General features: G+C 39.3%; 1 protein-coding gene across 1 annotated transcript in view; it reads right to left on the bottom strand.

Annotated features, from left to right (window-relative positions):
* arrdc1b (arrestin domain containing 1b) overlaps window positions 1-22,549 on the bottom strand; it is a 44,149-nt gene that overhangs the window by 5,001 nt on the left and 16,599 nt on the right. Inside the window, exons 2-7 of the mRNA XM_042508700.2 lie at window positions 15,611-15,721; window positions 8,482-8,532; window positions 3,381-3,535; window positions 2,806-2,988; window positions 1,966-2,142; window positions 546-1,002 (exon numbers count right to left, since the gene is read on the bottom strand). Of these exons, the coding sequence (XP_042364634.2) occupies window positions 546-1,002; window positions 1,966-2,142; window positions 2,806-2,988; window positions 3,381-3,535; window positions 8,482-8,532; window positions 15,611-15,721 (1,134 nt within the window). The remainder of the gene's footprint in view (window positions 1-545; window positions 1,003-1,965; window positions 2,143-2,805; window positions 2,989-3,380; window positions 3,536-8,481; window positions 8,533-15,610; window positions 15,722-22,549) is intronic.

The following is a 22,549-nucleotide window of genomic DNA, read 5'->3' as shown; positions in this document are numbered from 1 at the left end:
ATAGTTCAGACCTCACAATGGTGTCTTTTAATATAGACCATTCTCATGTTTTTTTGGAAATGTCAGAAAATAATTGCATTTTGGTATTTGGTATGTAAGGAGCTACAGCAAATACTAGAATATGAGGTCCCTAACAGTTGTTTGGTAATTTATCGATGTAAATCCTTTGTATAAAATGTTATTGCCAGTGATAGATATTTGATCAAAATATTGTTAGTGGCAAGCAAGAAAGCTATCACTAGGAACAGGGGTCCGGAAACACCACTAATGAAGCACCAATAACTAACAATCATGGAAGAAATCTTTTCAGTGGAAAAGTTGACACACTTACTGAGACTGCAAGACAACTAGAAAGAAGAAAATGGGGAAATAAGACTATACACGACTTAAAAAGATGACTCTGGAATAATCTATAATCTATAAAGATGTAAAAATATATATGCAACCAAGCAGTTCTTGTTTTGTAAGTTTTTTGGTTTGTTATTCTGTCGCCCTGACCGTCCTATACGTGACTGATCTGTGTGTGACACTTTTGAAGCACTAACCATGCGGGTAGTCCCAGCTGCTGTACTCTGGAGGAAGGATGAGCGAACAGGAAGTGGGGACAGGAGTCACGTCTCCCTCGGTGAAGAAAGGTATGGTGGCCCCGGTGGACACGCAGAACAGGGGAGCGGAGGCGTCGGGCCGTCTGTGGCTGGGAGGAAGGGCAGCACCGGGGGCGTGGCTGAAGGCGCTGGGGGACATGGTGACCGGCTGACCTGAGGGGTCCTGCTGAGAGTGACTCTTGGTGGGAATCTCCTCACTGACCACGCCCCCCGCACACAGCACCTCCTCTGGCTCCTCCTCCACCGGTGGGGCGCTGGGTGTCACGCCCGCTGCGCTGGGTGCGATAGCGGAGTGGTCCGGACTGGATGGCATGGTCCTCGACGGAGACAAGTTCACAGCGATGTTCCCGATATAGATAGGCAAAGTGACGACTGCGTCTGGAGATTTTAGTGACACCTGTAACACAAGCGGGATTTATAAGAGCACAGGCTTAAATTAGTCTTTTTATTTATACAGCAATATAGTCTAGGCTCATTACATATATATTTAAAAAAAAAATTGTATTGTTTATTTGGGGAAGAAATATTATTCTAAAAGATAAACAATATAAATGACCAAAAATGAAGAAAATCTGAATTTAAATGTACTACTACTAACTACTTTATGGTTTGATCTTTTTATTTACTTTTGGTTTCTTTCTCCATATTTCCATTCTCTTCTGAACTCATCACTTTAGTCAGCCACTGTTTTTTTGTTGTTTTTTTTTTTGGAGTAAGCTTTATAGTTAGAAGCCTGATATGAGATCTGTGGTTAACACAAATTTAAGAGACTTTCAGCTTTTGTTCAACAACATAAAATACATCAGTAAATACCCCACTCGTGAACTCTGAAGCTTTTATGTATCTTAAAAAAAAGCATTTGCTAACAAGTGGCTAAATAAGACAACAATCCTTAAAGTGATGTTTGCTTGTAAAGATTATCTTGCTGAACAAAACGTGTAGGTATCATAACCGCAGACTTTTTTTCCTGCAATAATCCAAAGGGACATGAGATGCAATAATCTAAAATCAAATGGAAAAATCCCATAGGCTTTTTAATGAGGGAACCGGGGAGATGTTAGCTTCCGTAATGTTACATTACATGGGAGGTTATCCATGAAAGATTAATGTAACAGTTTCATCACACAGAACATAATTCCATGACTTTTCCAAAACTTTCAATATTTTTGCTAATTCTATAATAATTCCAGGCCTGGAATATGTAAATATAAAAATTACATGACTGTGGGAACCTTGTGTATCTAATAATTTTGCCAACATTTAAACACACACACACACACACACACACACACACACACACACACACACACACACACACACACACACACACACACACACACACACACACACACACACTGACCTGAATGAAGTAGTCAATGTCTATGAGGCTGCAGCCGGTCAGTGCTGACTGAGGAAGAGGAGGGACGATGATCTGCTCTCTCCACTCTGCATGTTTTCCTGCTTTCACTCCGGCTCCCTCCACCTCAGCGATGGTCCGCAGGTCGTACACAGGCCGCTTGGTCTTATAGGTCACTTTCTGGTGTGAAAAAGTTGTGCACAGACACAGAAAGACGTCATGGCGACGTCAATCGAGTTCACCCACCTCTCGCTTATTCGACAGAAACACGTTCCTTTGAAATACATCAAGAAAACCTCCATTACTGTCATCTTGAGGTATAGGGAGATTTTAAGTGCCCCCACATGAAGGGATTAGTTCTATGAATGGATGTGTTTGAAGCTCCAGAGTCCCAGCAGAGATTTATAATACATCCCTAAAATGGAAATTTCCGGGGACAGTGCACACCGACTGGGCTCATTGTGATGGAGTTTGGGACAGAGCAAAGATTATGAAGACATACATCTGCAAACTGGGAGATAGGCATATTACAGCATTTTTATTCAAATTAGGCAAAGTTGGTGGCAGATGTCCAGATTTAGTTCAGTTATAAGAAACATGGGGTCGAGCTATTTTACAGGCTGAGACGTACAGTGCTCCAAGCACTTGTATGGTTAATATATTCTTTGGAAATTCATAATTTTATATTTTAGAGAACAGAATAAGGACAATAGTCTACAGTACAGTAGTCTACAATAGTCTACTTTTTTCTATACTTGTCCAGACCTAAAATAGAAATTAGCCTGTTGAGAGAGGAAGTTGGGGTGGAAAAAATATGTACAAATATAAAAAACATTAATCTACCTGTATGAGACTGGCCAGCACACATCCTGTGTCCTTTCCTGACTTGTTGTGGATCTCAGTGGCTAACTTGATGACCTGACCGGGGATGTAACCCCTGAAGTCGCTGCGAGCTTTCAGCATCAGCGTCCCCGTCTTCACCAGGAGGTAGCTGAACTTCTTGGTGGTCACAGCATAACTCGGATGCTGTGGAGGCGCAGGATAAATGTTTGTTTGTGTGTTGTTCGTAATCAAGAACCCTCATTAGCTGCTGCTGTGCTGATAATCTGATGCTGATAATCTGTTTTTGCTGACTTCCAGAGAATCAGGAAACTGACAGGCATGATGGGAAGAGAGTGAATAAGTAAGTAGTGCAGAGGAGTGGAGGAGAAAATGAATTAGATCCTGCTCTGTCATGAAATCAAATAAGCCTCGACCAAGACAAGATGCTGATCAAATGAAGAGAAACATTACATCGTTTTTTGCTTCTTCTCTTCTCTGTTTCTAGATTATGTCTAAAACTTTTGAAAAGAATCACAACAGCAGCAGTGAAGTTTGCAAAGGAATAAAAATAAGCATAGAGCTGATTAGACACTTACCTCAATGTCAGGCACCTCATTGAGGTTGAGCAGGTTGAGCAGGTAGAAGGGCCTCTGGGCTTTGTAGTCCTTAGAGAAGCGCGGTGTGTCGATAGCCGCCCTCACGCGATAAATAATCTTCCCAAAGGGTCCCTCAAAGGAAGTCGGGGTAGCAACTGAAGAGAGAATGGGGATAATACAATACAGACATTAAGTTACTGGTATTTTGGGGCAAAGTGACTGACATAAGGACAGCTACAGTACAATAAGCTAAGCTAAAATAGACTTCATTTATTCCACAGTGGGAAAATTCAATTATTACAGTAGTTCAAGACTAAGAAGCAAAGGAAAAAGTGAAACACAAATAAGATTGTAGAATAACAAAATAAAATAATATATTGATATATACAGATACTACATGTCCGCGTTGGATGATTGTGCAAGATAATCATTGCATTGAAGCATAAAAATTTATAAATATTGCTGCACAGTAAGTACAAAAATATTATTGCTCAAGTAGGTAACTTGCACAAAAATGTTGCACAGTATAGTAAATAAAGGAACCCGTATATATAAAACTCACATGTTTGATTTATTTATCAAAAGATATTTTTAAAAAATATTTATTTTTAGATATTTATCTTTTTTTCATTTTTTTTCCCAATTATTTTATTATTTTTCATTTTATTTTCTTCTGGTTTGTCTTTATGTGGTGTCATGATCTGAGCTGTGTAGGTAGGAAATGGGGGAATGAAGACTTGTTTGTTACCTACAGATTATACTGTACAGACAGTTAAATGACTCTGAAAAATAAATAAAATAACTGGAATAATAACAAAAAAAAACCCCAAAAAGCTATTTTGCATCTTCAATAATCCATAAAAATACATAATGCTGCATAAAATTAAATCGTTGTTGAACATGACCAACATAGATATGCCGTAACACCTTTTTATTTGCATAAGTATCATAAAAAAAATATTTTTTTAATTAAGTGAACAAGATATAGCAAATACATTCAAGTTCAAAGGTAATATTTAATTCATCATTTTTTCAGGGAAAAAAGAGGTAAACAATTAAACACATTAACCACAGATTGTAACGATGCAATTCCTGAAAAAAGCTACATTGATCAGGCTAATTCATTTTTATTTCTAATTCATTTTTTACACTTAGTGTTACTAGTATGAAGACAACAGAGCTGAAGTCTGCATCCTTATCCATGCAGGCCTCTATCAGAGCTGTCACGAGCTGTAAGGCGTCCATCAGACTGATTTCTGTGCTTTTGTTCCAAATGGAAAAGGGACACTGATTGCTCTTGTGTCTCAAAGAAAGGGCAGTGAACAGAAAAAAACAGGGAGGGAAAAAGCTGGAGGGAAGGAAATTTAAGGAGAGTGAGGTAAAAATAACTATTTGGGGAGAAAGCAGACAAACAGACAGAAGGACAGAGATGTTCAGAGCTGGAGGACAGGGGAAAAACAAACCAGATTTTTAACCTTATGTACAAACAATATGTATATACATTTCCTTACAGGATGTACAAAAAGGTGATAAATGTGTTGTCAGAATAGAAGCTGAACCACTCTTGTTTCTTTTTTCTCCTGATTCTCATTCAGATGTTAATGTCAGAGAGGCAGACGGCTGCTGCTGCTGTCAATGAGAATTAACCAAGAGATTGGGGTTGTTGTTGTTTTGTTGCAGACAGCCTGAGAACGACGCAGTGGACGACGGACTGACAGAGGACAGACTGAAGAATCAAACTGACTTTCCTTGGAGACACACTGGACTGAGCTGCTCGTGGCTGCTGAAAGTGGCAGAGGATCAGGAAGCGCGACTTTTTCCTCTGAGCTCAGTCAAAGGTCTTTAACTGAGCTAGGGTTGCACTTGCTGACTTCATTTCAACTGGACAAACAGGAACTGTTTTGATGTCAATATATTCATAAATGAGCACGCTATTGATTTTTTGAGGGTTTTCTGTGAAAGTTGTAAGAGGATGTCAAAGACACAAGGGAGCTGTTTTGATGTCAATGTATTCATCAATAAGCAAGCAATTGAAATCAATTGCATATTTAAGACGATTATCAACGGGTCATTGATAATAATGTTAAGGGATTTTCTGAGGGCTCTTTTTCACAAACTAACAGCTGTGAAAGTTTTGACAGGATGTCACAGACAACGAGAAATGGTTTGATGTCAACATATTGATACATGAGCAAGCTATTGAAATCACATCCTTAAAAATGTATACATTTAAGGCATCAAATCACTGACTGTGAAAAGTCAGGATGTGCACTTTTCCTGTAAAGCCCTCAATCAGATGCTGGCTCCCTTAAATAGCATTAAGTCACCAAAGTTTGAGAACCCCTGATCAGATATTTTTGTTACAGAATGCTCTAAAATGTCAGTTTATTTCTGTTAAATTTCCTCCCTGAAGGGTTGGATCACAGAAAAGGTTATTACAGCCTTGAGATATACAGTATGTATCCTAACCAAGACATTCAGAAAAAGTTTCAGCCTTCATCCAAATTTATCCCAGTTTAAAGCTTGATCTTTAACCTGCAAATCATCAAATCAATAATGACTTGACAACCAGGGCTCTCACCTTTTCTCAAAGTTTTAAGTGCATGAGTTCAACAAATGTAGTTCTACTAAAATTAAAAATCTGAATTTAGATCTTGTCTTCAGAGGTATACAGATCAAGCAGAGAAGCTTTTATCTGTTGAAGAGGGAAATAATTTGGCTGTTTTGATTTCAATAGGTCTGACGTATCAGGGAGAAGCAGCAGCACACATTTCACACACACTTTGTCTGACAGCACGCTCCCTTAGCGAACACATTCCTCAGCTCAGTGTTTGTTGATGTTTTGAAATGCATCACAGCTGGCAGTTTAATTTCAGAAATCAGCAGTGAGATAGGAGGATATTTGGGGATTTTAACACTTGTCTGTCATCTGCTGTGAAATTTGATTCAGCTGGTTATTCTGTTCATTCATATGAAAACAAGGACGCTTACATGATATGCGGCAGAGGCTTATCTACAAAAGAATACAAGTTTAGCACTCGATTAAAGCAACTCTCTGTTGTACTTCTCTCTTTTCTTCCTATAGTTGTATCTCATGTCCCTTTGGAACAAGGCCATGTACCATTTCATCCAATTCTTTTCATCCCTCCGAAGTGTCCTTGTACTGAGCTTATCTCGGCCTACGCCTTCCTCCTCGCTTTGAATTTCTTTGTTCCCTCAGTGAGAGATGATCACGCCAGAACAACACCTTATGGCTCCACTGAGCGGAGCTTGTCAGATGAAATTCTGTTAGTCCTTCTCTGCTTTGTTAAAAAAACACTGATATTACCCAAGAGTCCAACTCACAGCTACCATGATGTGCTGAAAGTTACAAGAAAATCACCGGAAAATAAGCGCCAAAAACAGTTAGTTAAAATCAAACAAGAACATGAAAAAAGGCTAAAAATTGAAAAAAAATGCAATAATATATATGTATAATAAATATTTTTCTGTGACACTATTTTAAATTTATACTTATAATTATTAATATTAGATGTTTTTCTAGTTTATTCACAGTTTTTTTTGTTTTCCCCCTAAAAAAAACCCAACTCATTTTCAAGTAGTTTTTCTTGTAACCTTTCACTAATTTCTTGCAATTTGTGGAACATTTTTTGTCAAGTTGCTGGCTGCCTTTTTCCCTCCATGTTATTTAAGGGTTAAAACAATTTGGTATATATGTTTAAGCACAGAACAAGAAAACTTATGTTGATCAAGGTTTAAAGGGTTCAATGTCAGGTTAGAACAATCGCCCCAAAGACCTGCTGAAGTGTATTTTAAAGATATGAGCGAGCAGTCAGTCTGTTTGCTCTTCCAGCAGGGGGCAGCAGGAGACACTTGACTCTCCAATGAGTCACTCATCGCTACATGATGGTGAACATGCCCTGTGCTGATGCTCTGGAGTCTGAGGGCCTGAGAGGAGGGGAGGGCGAAGCATGGGGGCATGAAGACCAATTAAACAGTGCCTGCACAACAGGAGAGGGAACTAAAAATAACCTAACACCCCCTGTGCTTCAGCCCACGCCTGAGAGACTGTAAGATACCAGACAGACATTGTACTGTGTGTGCCCTCACAGGTGCCAAGTATGATCTGTGTTATTTGCACAATCTGAATATTTTGGAATATTTTGCCAGGAACTTTGATGTGTTTGTGAATAAATGACTTGCCATGATTTAAACATCTGCCGATTTTTATTTATTTTTGGAGCTTAATCATGATTAGGAGCACTATTAAACTATATATATTGGTTGGTTATTTATTGCACCACACTCTGGGAGTGCACAGCCTACTCTGGGCACAGATGGAACAGCAGAATACTGTACACAGTGAAAGGGAAATTTGTTTGCATTTTCGTTGTTTTTGGGCATCTATGTACAAGGATTGTTTTCTCAATGTTATCATGTTAACGCATTTCTTTGTAAAAACGCAAAGGAAAGACTTTTCCGCTTCTGTAGGGCTGTTCTCATCTAAAAGTGGCCTAAATGACCCTTAAAATTTTGCCTTCCTTCGCCATTGCAGCAGCTGCTTCTATCATCCACTGATCTGGCCTGAACTGTGATCGGATCAACTCATCAATCATCAGCCCTATGACCGAACTTCACAAACTGCCGCTGAGGAAAAAAGATCCAACGAAAAGTTCCACGTTCCATTTAAGGACCAGCAAAAACATCCTGAATTTAGAGACACAAAATGACAATTGCAAAAAAGTCTGTTGATACCCATTCTCGTCAGCGACCGCCACGCAGAGTGTGGGAAACTGCACGCTGTGGCATTGCGATTGGCACATTCCAAATCTCTTAAACATTAACTATGCGATGATCCTTCACACACCAGTGGTATCACTAATCTGCGTACGTCTGGTTTGTGTGGGAGATAAAGGGTTTAGGGCTGAGCATTTTATAAGCACACATACTAGAAAAACTCCCATGTTATCAGATGTTATCGCACCTGAGTGCTCCGTTCACTGACGTCATCTAGACCTGGGAAAGTATTACCAGAAGTGAAGGCGTGCCTCTGACTCGCAGGAATGAGGTTAAACATATCACAGGTTAATCATACACTCACCTGGGATGAGAAACTGGAAGGGGAAACTGTGTTCACCTGCTGACAGGGTTCCTATAAAAGAGGAGGGTTTATCAATTACAAACAGAGTGAAAAAAAAAACAAATTACATTCATGGTGCACACATATTGATCACTCTTAGGGTTTGTAGATCCCTCTGTAAACAGTAGACGTCCAGGTGAGGCAGCGTGCCTCTGGGGATCACCTACTTCCCAGCAGGATGGAGTTTCTGACACAAACAGGCTCTGTTGTTCAAAGACAGCTGAGCCGAGTTGTCTTTTGTTGTGAGCGAAACTAGCAAGTGACACCAATCAGCCGGTGTCAGCAGAAGAGATAAACTGTTGGCTGTGTGACGGCACAACACGTGTAGCTGGCAAAGTTGGAGCATTTCTCAGCAAAGTTAATCAATGATTTACAAGCACAGTGGGGCCAGTGGTGATCGACCCAAGACTGAGTGCATTCTTTGCTCTACAGGTCGGCATCTTTGTGCAAAGGCTGCCCTTATAGATTAAAGGATATTTAGTATATAAGTCTGGCTTATTCTACAAATCTGACAGCCCCGTATACTCTGTCTGTGGCACTTAGTGCCCAAGTCTATGGCTCCATCTCAGGACATCTTTGGCTGTTTTAAGATTGCAAGAACTTTTTCATAGTTACCATCTTTTTTTTGTGTCTGCACCACAAGAACTAGGAAACTGCAAACTCAGACTGCACAGTATGCAAAAAAATATCAGATTGCGATTATTCTGACATTGCAACTGCGATATGAGTTAGGATTTTAGTGGGAATGGTAATTTTTGCATTTCCTCTTCCCTGAGAAAAAAAAAAGATGATGTAATTTTTGCTGGGATCTGAACCAAACAAGCAAGTTCCCTTACATCAGGAATAGAATTTGTAGACCAGTTCACTGTAGCGCCAAAACGCTACATTAATAATGTGACATTTTTACTTTAATCGATTAATTGCAGCTCCTACTGAATATTGCACTTGGCTACATTGTGATTTTGAGAATATTTCAAGTAATAATAATAATACAGGAATTGGTCAATTGTTAGCATGGCTAAAAAGTACATGACATCAGCGTTCCTATTAACGATGCCAATGCAAACAGAAAAAAAGGACCTGAGGTTGTATACTTCTTCTGGAAGTTCCACAGTGGGAAGTTCCTCTAAGAAAGTCCCCAGAACTGTTCGGTCAAAAAACGCCTTTTAGAAACTGGTCACAAATATATAGTTTTGCTTTCGAAAAAAAGGGGGAAATAATTTCTTAAAACAGCTAGGTACTGTAGTTTTTAGGGAAAGTTACGCAAACAGGAATAAAGGGTGAATTTGTTGGGGACTATTTTCAGTTGTCAAATAATACACATTCATTGATCTACTGAGTATTTACAGCAGCAGAACAGTGTATGAGTGACTGATTGAACATAAACTACAGTATGTGTGTGTGTGTGTGCGTGCGTGTGTGTGTGTTCTTTGAAATGAATGAACATGTAACCAGTGCAACAGTGTGGCAGATGGGCGTGTTTTTAATGGTTTTTGGCCGACAATGGAGCAGAACAATAGTAGGACATACAAACAATAAAGAAACTATTAATTAACTATTAGGAGGACCAGTTCATCGTAGTTTCATTTTCAAGGTTTGCTAACAATAACAAAAATAAAGTTTATCACATACTTTAAAGATGTTAGCTTAACAAAATGTTTCTAGAAAAGCATTGTGAACACTAGAAACAAATGTATGAAGTTCAATCAAGCAGCAGTGCAGAAGAAAAAACTTGTTGAAGACTTTGTATTACTGATGTAATCAGACAACGCAAACTGAAACTGTTATCAGAAGCACATGTGGCCTTCAGAGGATCTCAACAGGAAATACTCTGAAGTATGAGGATGTGTTTTGGAATAAAAGAAACTCTGTTACGTTAATTTTCTCTGAATAAGATTTTTAACTACTATAAATACTGTGAAGAACATTCTTAACCTTGTTTACTTGACAAGCTCACTTAAATTGATGAGAAGAGCATAAGGAACCAATAAAAGCCTTTTCACCTTGAGAAAGTCGGGTTTTTAATTCTCTAGATGGGCTGACAGCCCAATTAAATTCTTGCAGACAGCAACATGTCTCACCTCATTAGGGACGGGCACAACTTTTTCCGTTAGTCTCGGTTTCCTGAGGGGAAGCACTCAGACTATGTGTGTATTCATTTGCATCATGTTTACTGCTGCAGGAAGCAGTCATGCTCTAAAACAGCGCTGTGCAGGTGCAGCTACTGTATATTCTCAAGTGTGAGAGCCAAGCAAAGATGGGTACAGGAAGAAAAATGTTTTTAAAACAGCATGAAGGAATACAATTTAATAAGAGCATATATTATACAGAGCAAGCTGTTAAGAGTTTCTAAACATCAGCATACGAACCCTTGCACCATTCGAGTATCCATCAAACCTATAGACAATTCAAATACATTCCTCTTACAGAGCTAATGACTAAAAGGAGGAATATATTTTTTCTACTGGAGAGACAGGGCAAAAATAATCAGTAATCCACACTCTTACCATTCTTTTTTTTAAAATTGTTAAAACTGAATTTAATAATGTAAAGTTATATACTTATTGTTGTGTTGGATGCCAGGCCATTGTTCCAACAGCTCATAATTTGCTATCCTGAAAACAAATACACAATCAACAAATCAGATCTATTTTCTCAGAGCTTAGCTACACATTCTCCCAAACAGACACACATTTCTATTTATTATGCAGAATGACCCCTTTTGATTGGCTGACCCACACATTCATTTATGCATAATTTATTTGTGGCGCAAGTCAAGAGCACTCACTCTGCAGCAAAACCTGGGGACCCGAATGTCTCCAGAAGTACACTGCAAACTCACTGGCAAAAACAACACAAAGCAAAAAACAAAAAAAATGACTGCAGTCTCAGTGACTGAGGGGTCTCTGACTGATGATTTGAACCTCCAAATATCAAGGGTCAGTTCTAAGCAGATATATTAAAAGTTTTAAGTTTCCACAAAGCTGTGGTTAACGTGTGGCAGCAGCATAAAACCACTTGGTTATCGTTAGGAAAAGATCATGTTTTGGTGCTACAAACACAAGTCTGTTCTCATTTAGTGCAGAGGTGTGTAAAGTATCATCAACAGATAATGTAAAATATGAAAAAACAGGAGTGAGTCTGTCTAAAGCTCGCTCTAAATATAAAGCTGTCACATTATCAAGTGAAACCACAACCAGGCTGCAGCAGTGGGAGGGAAATCCTTATTTCCTGAAGGTCATTAACTGAGAGCAGTGACAGGATGAAGAACGGACGCTGACATCACTGGTCTTCACTCCTCTAACCGCCAAGCATCTGTGGCATACCACATTATCAGTCAGCCAAAGTGAGCGTTGCTGGCTTTGTGTAGGAGTGTGTCTGTGTGTGTGTGTGTGTGTGTGTGTGGTGGTCTTCTGTCACCCTTCCTGTCTCGCTCTCTCTGTGCCGCTCAGCCCTTGGGGGCAGAGCAGCCCATTTTCGGAAGAGAATGGGATACGGAAAAAAAAGGCAGAGATAAAGGGGAGCACGGAGGGAGGGTGTGTAATGAATTATTTATGTCCCTCTGTGTTTGGTGTGTGGTGTGCTCGGTGTTTTACAGTACGCTCTGTGTGTACTGAGATAGTGAATGACTTTTTCTCTTGCTACACAGAAACGGCAAATGTGGCATACTGTATAGGGTGGTTTTAATTTTAAGTGACTTATCAAATTAGGGCAAAGTTCAATACCAAGCCTTGCTATTAAGTTTTCTTTGACTCATAATTAACTGAAAGTCTCTTTTAATAAATATCTTTTCGTTTTGGCCTTGACTTGGATGTTTGCTATAGTGATCTGTTGGCACCCTGCAAATAAATTTAATGTTTGTTTTACTTTATTAAATAGTTACACAAGACCTGAATACATGCACTACGCAGACCAAAGCTCACACTGTAGTTTGCCTACAGGTTTGCATGTTCCTGTGTGAGACGGGTGTGTTCATGTTTGAGCCTGTTTGTTTGTTCAGTCTGAGTAATCTGAGCTTTCTTATAAGCCTGATTTTCACTTCGCTCTTTGACATTTGATATAACAGCTTATCCTGATTCCACTCACATGAACTGGGGCAAAATGACAACAAACAGTACAATAACTTCTGCTGTTGTAAAATGACACGTTAGAATCAACAGGGTTCATAATGAGAACATAGGATGGATCAGAAATGGGGAAATTATTGGACTAAGAAATAACATAATACTATACTATAATGTACTATAGTATTTTATAATAAGAAATATCTTCAGCTTCAGCTTCAGGATCAAATTTGTGTTTGTGCAACTGTCTGCTAGTTTATCTTGAATGGGGCAGAGAACTCACTTATTTTGAATTTTCCTAGATAACAGCTCAATGTTGACATGAAGCAGAGTTACACCGTAATCAAGTGGAATAACCCAAAGCCCTTTAGTTTATTCACAAGTCAAATTTAAGATATAACGGTCAGTTCATCCAAATCACAAAAAAACGAGGCATTTGCAGCTATGCAGGTAATTTTGTTTCTATGTACTGTGTCAAGGCTATGTTTACACATTTTAATGTTATTCTAGTATATTTGTAGACTATGTTTTTCAGATGACAGATATTTTTGTTTGTAAATTTGCGTATGTGTTGTTTTCAGTCCATCTATTCTGTGTACCACTGTTGGATCTGTGTTGTAAGTACATCTCATACACTATATATAGTATAATTGGACGCCTGCAGTTAACAAGGAATCCGAAAACTGACAAAACTCTTGATGAAATGATGTCATAGGGGTCAATGATAACCAACAGAAACCTATATCAAAACATGCAGAACTTATGCAGTGTAATCCAAGTCTCATTTATCAAGCCGTATGCTCAGTGCTTCCCAAACAGACACCCCTCTCAGATGGGGAACTGAACTAAAGGTTTAGCTGATTCATGCTCTTTTCAAAGCCAGACTTCACAGACAAAAACAGTAATTTTACCTCTCTGAACATGCAAGCTGTTGATGTAATGCTGCCTCGATCAGTTAGTTAGTTTGTGTTATTGTGTGATTTTTCTGAAATAAAACTAACCCTTTAAAACACAAAAGTCTCAAAGTAATACAAACGCTGATCGAGGCAGCGTTAGAGTATTTTTTACAAATTCAACCCATCACAGTGACTTATTGATATAAATGGTCATTTGGGGGTTGAGGTATTCCTCTAATGGTTGACCTGACAAAAACTAATTTGAAATACTTGCAGTTGTAGTTGGATACTTTAATCTAATTAATCTTATAATGCATCAAATTATTTTGTATGTAAATTTATAGTATGCATCTGGAAAGTATAGCTGTCATAAATATTCCATCTGAAATGTTGTGTGAGTGAAGTACAAAGTAGCATCATATGGAAACAGGCATTTTAACAATCTACTGACGTACAAGTACTTGAGTAAATGTACTTCCCAGCAGTATGCTATGTTTAAACAGACTGGTGTATGCCACATGTTGAAGCACACAGTCCTGAGAGTTAAACATTGAACTGCTCCTTGGTGCTTTAACCAGCGTGGATTATGTGCTCCAATGACTACCATTAACTACCACAGGACGATTTGCATTTACAACACATTTCATGCATGCATGCACGGCGCATTTCGCCTTCTGGCTGTGGGCGGTATCGGTGACAAATGCAAAAGATGGAAGATCACGTTCACAAAAAAAGCCCTCATTTCTGCGAATTAGTGAGCCGTCAGTGCAGCAGGGCAGGATGGGGAAAAAAATTAAACCTGTCCTCTGTGGAGCATGTCCAACCTTCTCATCAGACACTGGCGGACACTGATAACCACGTCTCACCTCAGAGAGGCAGCATGCAGAGAGGCCGGCTGGAACATCACTGCAGGGGACGGCTACTCTGACTGATTGAGGCTTTAACTCCTCTCTGCACGACCGCAAAAACCTGCTGCTGCCTTTGTGAGATTAAGCCTGTTGAAGCAGATTTCACATAAACCAAATGAGGCGAAAGACAGGAGGCTTCAGTCACGTCACACCCGGTTGTTGTGAAAGGGATGCGGAGCCGCTGACATTTCAGTGCTTTCAGAGGAGATAAAATAGTGTTTCATATAGAGAATGTGAGAATCTGCACACGAAGGTGATGGGCTGTGCTGTTAAACCATACCGGCGTTTTTTTCCATGTTTAGACCAAGTCTCCTTAAAGAGATAGCTTAGATCTTTTGAAGTAAAGTTGTATGAGGTATTTATCTGTAGTCAGTGTATTACATACAGTAGATGGCGGTCGACACACTTCAGTTTCAGAGCTTTCATTCTATGCTCGATTGCACCTGACCCGACCTGCCGGGTTCAGACGAAAGAGAAGAAGGGGAAGTGGTGGGAGGAAACACTCCTGCCCTTAGCTTCTAATACATGTTTAAATATTGAAAAATACTTATCTTATAATATATATAGTATAGGCATGTTTTTACAGTCCAAATTTGAGTTTTTAATCTCTACTATCTCTTCTCTTCTAATCCCTACACAGTTTCTGTCCAAAGTTCAACCCAAGCCCGACCCACGGCAGCAGTTTTGGGCTGAGTAAGATTAAAATCTGTAAAAATAGGCGTTTAGTATATAACATTTTATCAATTACAAAATAAATATTTTTCAAATATTAAAACATGTATTACAAGCTAAGCACTGGCGTGTTTCCTCGCCCCACTTCTCCTTCTTCTCTTCTTCCTCTTTGACTGTCGTCTCATGCATGACAGGTTCAGCAAAGCAAAAAATGAATAAATAAATAAATAAATGTTAATTTGGCAAGAACTACACCTTATTCAAGCAAGAGGGAATAGTGAGAAATTACAGCTGGCCCGGCCCGAACCCGATGGATTGGGTTGGCCCAATTGGGTTTGGGCAGAGAATCAAAGCTCTAACTGTTTGTTATACACTGACTTCGGTTTTCATTCACTGTCGTACAAATCAGATGGATTATCCACTAAGTCTTTAAGTTTTTTCATACTGTGTTTTTCATACCAAATGTGCAAAAAAATGCAAAATATTGGTGTAAATCCTGTACAATTCAGCAGAGAAGGGAGACAAATCATCAAGCTTTCACTGTCATTACCTTTGTCAGCAACAGACAAAGTGCTGTTGAAGTACTGCTCCTCCAGAGTCCACGAGGCGTCGTTCATTTTGCTGGAGATCCCACATGATCCCTGACAGTTCACCTTGATGGCTGTGGAGAGAGGAGAGAGAAGACCGTCAATCCTGCATCTGAAAACAAATGATGAAAACATGCTTACTGGTATTTTTACAGCAGGGATTCGTTTGAAACGTTTAACCTTCAACAATCATTCAATTCATTTACTGAAATGAACAGATCTTGATCCAAATGGCACAAATAACGTTTAAGGGTAAAAATAACCTATACTACGAAGAAATATTCAAAAACTGTTCAGTGATCAAGAGTAAGTAAGCAATATATTGTGTTTGTACCACCAGAAAAATGTTTTTGTTTATCAGTCTGTGAAGTAAAACTGTGGAACAGTTTGAAAGTGGAGCTAAAACAATGTCCAAACATAAAAGAGTTTAAAATAATGAATAAAAACATGATTTTTACATGGTACAGGGATGAAGAGGGTTTTAAAGTCACCAGGTGTTTACAGTGGTTACTGTTTATTTATTTAGTTAGTTGATATTTATTTTTTCCTAGTTTATCTTCCCCTTTTTTTCTGTAAATAATAATGAAAAATCGTAGATGTTTTGAAGATGTGGGTGTATGCATATATGTTTAGTTAATTAGAGTATAAGTTTAAATCATTAAGGAAGCTGGTTGATTAAAACTGACTTCTTGAGAGGGGGTGGGTTTAAATAAGTTTGTACTTCCTTTCACTCCTTTTCCAATATGTAACCAACGATTTCTTTTGCTTTATGTCTTTCATTGTCTGTAAATACGACTTTTTTGTCTGTTTGTTTGTATAATCATTTCTCTATTTTCTTTTTTACATGTTTGAAAAATCAAATCAAAAATCATTTTCCTTAGCAATCCTGGAAACACTTCACTGACAATCATTATGGATTTTATTTGAAAAGAGAAAAAGTTGTCTCCATTTGGGCACAAAAGAACAAAACAAACAACAAAAAAAAGAAATAGACCACCAGTACTATATGCGCTGATTAGCATGAGAACGGCTCGAAAAGCAGGATGCCTAACTGAATGATTACGGGCCTCTGCTGCTGGTCAAGCTGTAGTGGTTATTAATCACAACAGGCAGTGAATGGTGTTTCTGTCAACAGATGGAGGGGAGGAGGAGTAACTTTATCAGGGAGCTGTTGTTAAACCAGTGAGCTCACTGGTTTCAATCAAAGCACATGCAGAGTCATGCTGCACCTGCATTTTACTGACCTGACGATGCTGATGATGATGCAACAGATAAAACTGTTTTATCAAGATTACTGATAAAACAGGAGAATGCACAAACGAATAGTAGAGGCCTTAAAGGGACACATCCAAAATCTAAATCGGCCTGCAAAATGCTAAAAATGATCTGGAAAAATAATAAAATTAAAACATATACAACATGATATTTGTTTTTTGTTGCACTTCCAGCCAAGGGAATTAACGTTAAATAAATACATTTAGAGCTTTGTTTATATAACACAAGAGAAATGGTGAATTTAAGCAATATGATCTCTGCAGCTGCACAGGAAATGACGTCGTCTTCTCTCACACACAATTCAAAGATCAGCATGATATCATTTTTTACTCTACATACAATTACGACAATTTAGGGAGCCAGCACGTGACTGAGGGAAATGCACACATTTCACCAAAAGATTAAACCGCTGAGCTTTTCACCAAAATTGCTAACTTCAGTTGACAGCACGAGTATTGATGACAGAACCTAATTTCCTTGGAACTGCAAGGTGCCATTAGCAACCTGTGGCTTCTTTATACTTGATGCTCACGATACTGTCATTTTATACACTGCATGTGATGTTTTTGGCAATAAATCTAGCGAGAACTTGGGTCATTTTGTCATAGACTTATAAATAAACTACTTTTTGTAACCAGTGTAGTCGCCCCCTGCTGGTCCTTAGAAAGAATGCAGGTTTAAGGCACCTTTGCACTGGCTTCACTTCAGACCTCGATATAAACGTTTGTCTATGACAGACATCAAAAGCCCCAAAACAAGGAAAGAAACTGAAGTGAGCAGCAGGAACAGCTCTGCAGGTCTGCTCTGTGAACTCTTTCTCTCTCTCTGTATTCCCTCCCTCTCTCTACCCCTCTTGTCTTTCTGTTGATCTGTCGGTGAGGAAATGAAATCTCTCTGATAATGCACACACACACGCACACACACACAAACCAAAACTGTGGCAGAAGCCAGAGGATTAAACAGAAAGATGGCCCAGCCTCTGTATTAGCTCCGTATTGTGATAAGCAGACAGTCAGACAGATCGAGCTAAGTATCGTTCTAAATGTTTTGTGACCTCAGTGTGACATCTGAATGTCTCTCCTTCATTTTTTCCTCTCATGATTACAGACTATATTTTTTTGTTTTTACCATGTTCACCATCTCAGTTTAGCATGCTAGCTTGCAAACATTTCGTAATTAGCACAAGTACACTAGATTGATGGGAAGGTAATACATTTTGCAAGTATCTGGAAATAAAAATAAATAATAAATAAAAAACAAGCCTGAAGGTGGTGAAAAATGAAAACTTATGGATAATCGAGTCCTTCAAATTCATCCTGAGGGGGACATGGAAGCACCTAATGTAATGGCGATTTCAGTCTGATACAAGCAAAGATATTAGTGATATAGTTACAGAATAAGCATAAAACAAAATGTCTACCTGTTGTCATCATTTTGCCAAAACCTGTGACATTTTTCAATTCTCAGCATGAAAAATGTGCGTATGATACAAACATGTGCAGGCAAAAAAAAAAACCCAAACTAAACACAGACTATTATGTACAAAATATCATGTCTCAGAATGTGTCTGACCAAACACAGGCTCACACCCACACAGGATTCTGTGTTGGCATCACACACACACACACACACACACACACACTCACACACACACACACACACACACACACGCACACACACACACACACACAAAATGGCAGATGGCTGGGCTCTACACACCGGCACGACTGTTGGCACAGTTTGGGATAAGAAGGAGGAACCTCGGCTGCCGCTAAAAACAAAACCGAAATCTGCAAAGCGCTGCCCTTCAGCCATGCAGACTATTGTCCATTTATTTGGTCATTAACTAAACTCTGCAATCTGCTCCTCCAGCCACCTGCCTCATTCATGAAGGAGAATAAAACCTTTAAACTCCACATTAACACACCATGAAAGCTTACCGGAGTCATCACACCTCATAAGAGTAACAGCATAAGTGTGAAGTCGACAAATATGACAGAAAAAGAGAGCCATTACCGTAACAGGATATTGTTTACAGCTGTCTGTTGTGGAAAAGTGAAGAGCTCAGCCCATGAAAGGTCAGCACAGGGGTAATCTGTTAATATCCCCGGCAGCAGCAGCAGCAGCAGCAGGAAGAGAGGCTGCAGCACAGCTGAATAGTGAATAGTTGTGTCACAGGAGATGGGCTGCGCTGGCAGAGAGACTGGCTGTCTGCGGCGGAATAATGGGCCGACCTCTCCACAGACACACGGAGCCAGATGGAGCAGGAGTAGCGATGATGTGTTTGATGAGACACACATCCAGACATGACATCGGGTTTCACCACGGACACCATGAGGGCAATAAGTCCATGATATAACTAATAGAACAGCACTAACTGCATCCAGAATGACACTTCATTGGCAGAATAAATGCTAATCTAGACGGCTAATGAATTAGGACTCACACCGGTGATGTTGAGGTTATGTAGGGAGCTATGCCACCAAGAACATCACGTTGCATGACAACATTCATTAAGCAGGTTTCCAATATAGATGTAACTTAAGTGTAATTGTTGAAATGTCAATAAAACACAACTGCGAGATCACTGTGCAGCTGCAGCAGTAGCCGTCATTATTTCCAGTCGAAGGAGACAAAGGCGTGTTATGCTAGTGATAATGGAAAGTCAGACTCATCCTTTTTAAACTTTGTGACAGGTATCGGGTGTTTTTAAGTCAAAAGGCTCTTTTTTCAAGTGAAGTTTTGAGTCAAAGTCAAAGTCAATACGTAGGCTTTTTTGGACTTTGTCGAGTCTACAGTCATTGAATTTGTGACTTGATTTAAGCCCATCTCATGTGACTGAAGTCCACACTTCTGCCCAGCACCCTGCTTTACTTATTCCTTATTTTGAGGCCTTTCTGGCAGAGAAGAAGTTCAGAGTGAGTGAACAGCATCAAAGTATGGGTGGTGTATCTACATTACATTACACCAAAGCAGATGTCATTGTTTAATCAATAAAAAAAATCAGTTTCTCTTATTGCATTTTCTCATGGGTAAATGGTAATCTTTTCTACCTCAGCCAAGCATAAAAGCCACTGTGATGTGCTCTTTCTGTATTAATTCTTTTAAAAATCACATTCGCTTATATATGCTTATTGTGCAAATTAAGGAGATTGTTCCAGCTGCTCTGGCACTGATAGATGGCCAGGGCATGCTCAAATGCATAAAAATGACAAAACCTTGAAATACTGAAAAACAATATGAGTAAGCTATGACAGCATTTGGTAATAAAGTTTTGGGCAAAGTGTGGACAATGTGCCGGTGCCCAAACTGCACCACTAAAATCAGTTTCCAAGTAAATTTTTGGCGAGAAATGAAGTTCCAGATTCATGCGTAATTTGTGATATTCAGTGCCCATTTCTAAAAAGCAGAAAACTTCAGAAGTTCAAAAACAGAAATACTGAAGTGCAAACTAAATTCACAAGATCTTTGTAAAGCCGACAGTTTCTAACTCGTCCACACACCAGCAGCTACGGATCACACCTTGTTACTGCCAGCAAAAAAAAATCCCTGCCAGGAGCCGTCTCTCCACAGAATAAACCTCAGCCTGAGGCAGACTGACACTCAGTAGTAAGAGGGAAGCCAGCAGCGGAGCGTGCTCTGACTCAGCAGCTGCCTGGATTTGTTGCCAACACACTGGAGTCTGTCCAGGCCCTCTCCACAGTTCAGTGAGAGCGTCTGTAGGCGGAGATGATCATGGTACTACTACTCATTAGATTTTATGAACTAGACCGTGTAGGCAGACAGATCGAAGAGAGAAGATGTATTCAGACCTGATTGTGTTTTATTGTATCAAAGGGTTTTGTGAGGTGGGTTGGAACAGGGTGTTGATGGGTCATGGGGGATGTGGGCGGGAGTCGAAGGTGTGGTTCTGATGGGTATGTGGATAACTCGAGAAGGTGAGAGTACCTGTTTTGAGCTGTTGTGCATCTGTGAAGTATATCCTGTTTTTAGTGCACTTGGCTGGCCGAACGTCCCAGAAGGGAAGACCGAGTCAAACAAAGATGAGAAACAGACTCGACTGTTGCTGACACAATACTTGACTTTTCGTACTGAGTCCGACACCAAAATGCTGTAAGAAATATCAACTTTACCCCCCTCCATTTAACAAAATTTACAAATGTTAAATGTTGTCTTAACACATGCAGCCAAAACAAAACTTAATGTAATGCCTACTATGTACAAGTCTCAGAACAAAATAATATGTTGCTCATCTATCTCAAGACAGGTATGTAGGAGAAGGACGAGCAGGACAGGACCTGTGGACAAACTCCTGCACACTGTCCAAAACAAAAACAAAAGGTTAAAGTCTGACACCCTCTCACGTTTAAAGATAATGGGAGTTTTTTTTGTCTCTGGCTTTAAAATTCTGCAAAAAAATGATACCAAACTCCCTTTAAGAATTATAGAATATTAACAGTTTTTTTACATGGCCACAAACACACATAACTCTAAAAACACATAATAAAAAGCTTCATATGTCAATAGCATTCTTGTCTTTTCGGCATCAATATAATCTACAAAGAAACTGTGTTTGTGCACAAACTTTACATTTTGGATTTTGTTGTCTCAGCTCACTGCTAGCCTCCTTCGGTTAGCTGCGGTATTTTAGTGGGAGGAAACTAGGCTTGTTTGAGATTTTGACGTCTCAGAAAATATTACCGTATCAGAATATCACGGTTTTACAGAATTATTATAAATATCAGTTACAATTACCCTAAATGAATGAAAACAGAAGGGTTTTTTTGGTTGAACAAACATTTTATTACCATATTTGAAACTTGCAACTGTTTTCTTTTTTAAAGCAAGTATGTCTAAAAACAAATGATTATTTTTTATGACACTATTTTGTTGAAGTCATTGATGCCACTCCAGCTTTTCTCTTCCACCTCTCCCTGTGTAGGAATTTTGTCCTTCGGGGCATTCTTTCTTGAAATTATGTGCCAGTTACGCAATACTGATGTTTGCTCTGTCATTGGATTTTCAAAAGAAAGAGCTGATTTATTTTACGATTAAGTTTCTCCACAGAAAATTATGTTTGCACACAGTCAAGCGCAACTAAACACTGATGGAGAAAAATGACATTGGCAACAACTTTTCCAGGAAAAACAGCCAGACTTGTGTCTGTGGGATAGAACCATTAAGTCAGAGCTTGCTGCCTGTTACATCAGTACATGGGAAAAATGAGTCAGCCTGGGAGTTAATGGGGAAGCACGCAGAGAGGCTGGGCTGATAATGCCAGTTCCTTATTCACACCGATGACATTGAGTCCAGTTTCAGCTGACGGCCAGAAGCACAAAGGAGCCTCAGTGAGTTTAAGGTCTGAACTTTATAAGAACAAAGCAGAAGGAGGAAACCCCCGACCTCTCAGACACAACACACCAGAGGAGGCCTGTGTCTTACATCCACTCAGATTTCACCCTGAAGTGGGTCAGGAGTGTGGATGAGAATAGAGGAGGCTGTTTGAATCACTTGAATTGATCAACATTCCTCACATGCGCTAAAAGGCTCCTCGGACGTCATATATTCATTCCAGCATAATGAGGCACGGAAACTCGCAGAGAGTGTCTGTGTGATAAGACTCGACT

The sequence above is a fragment of the Plectropomus leopardus genome, chromosome 20 (assembly GCF_026936395.1).
Source record: "Plectropomus leopardus strain MGB_pleo_1.0 chromosome 20, ASM2693639v1, whole genome shotgun sequence".
In the NCBI taxonomy this organism is placed as follows: domain Eukaryota; kingdom Metazoa; phylum Chordata; class Actinopteri; order Perciformes; family Serranidae; genus Plectropomus; species Plectropomus leopardus.
This window is presented reverse-complemented; position numbering and strand designations above follow the sequence as displayed.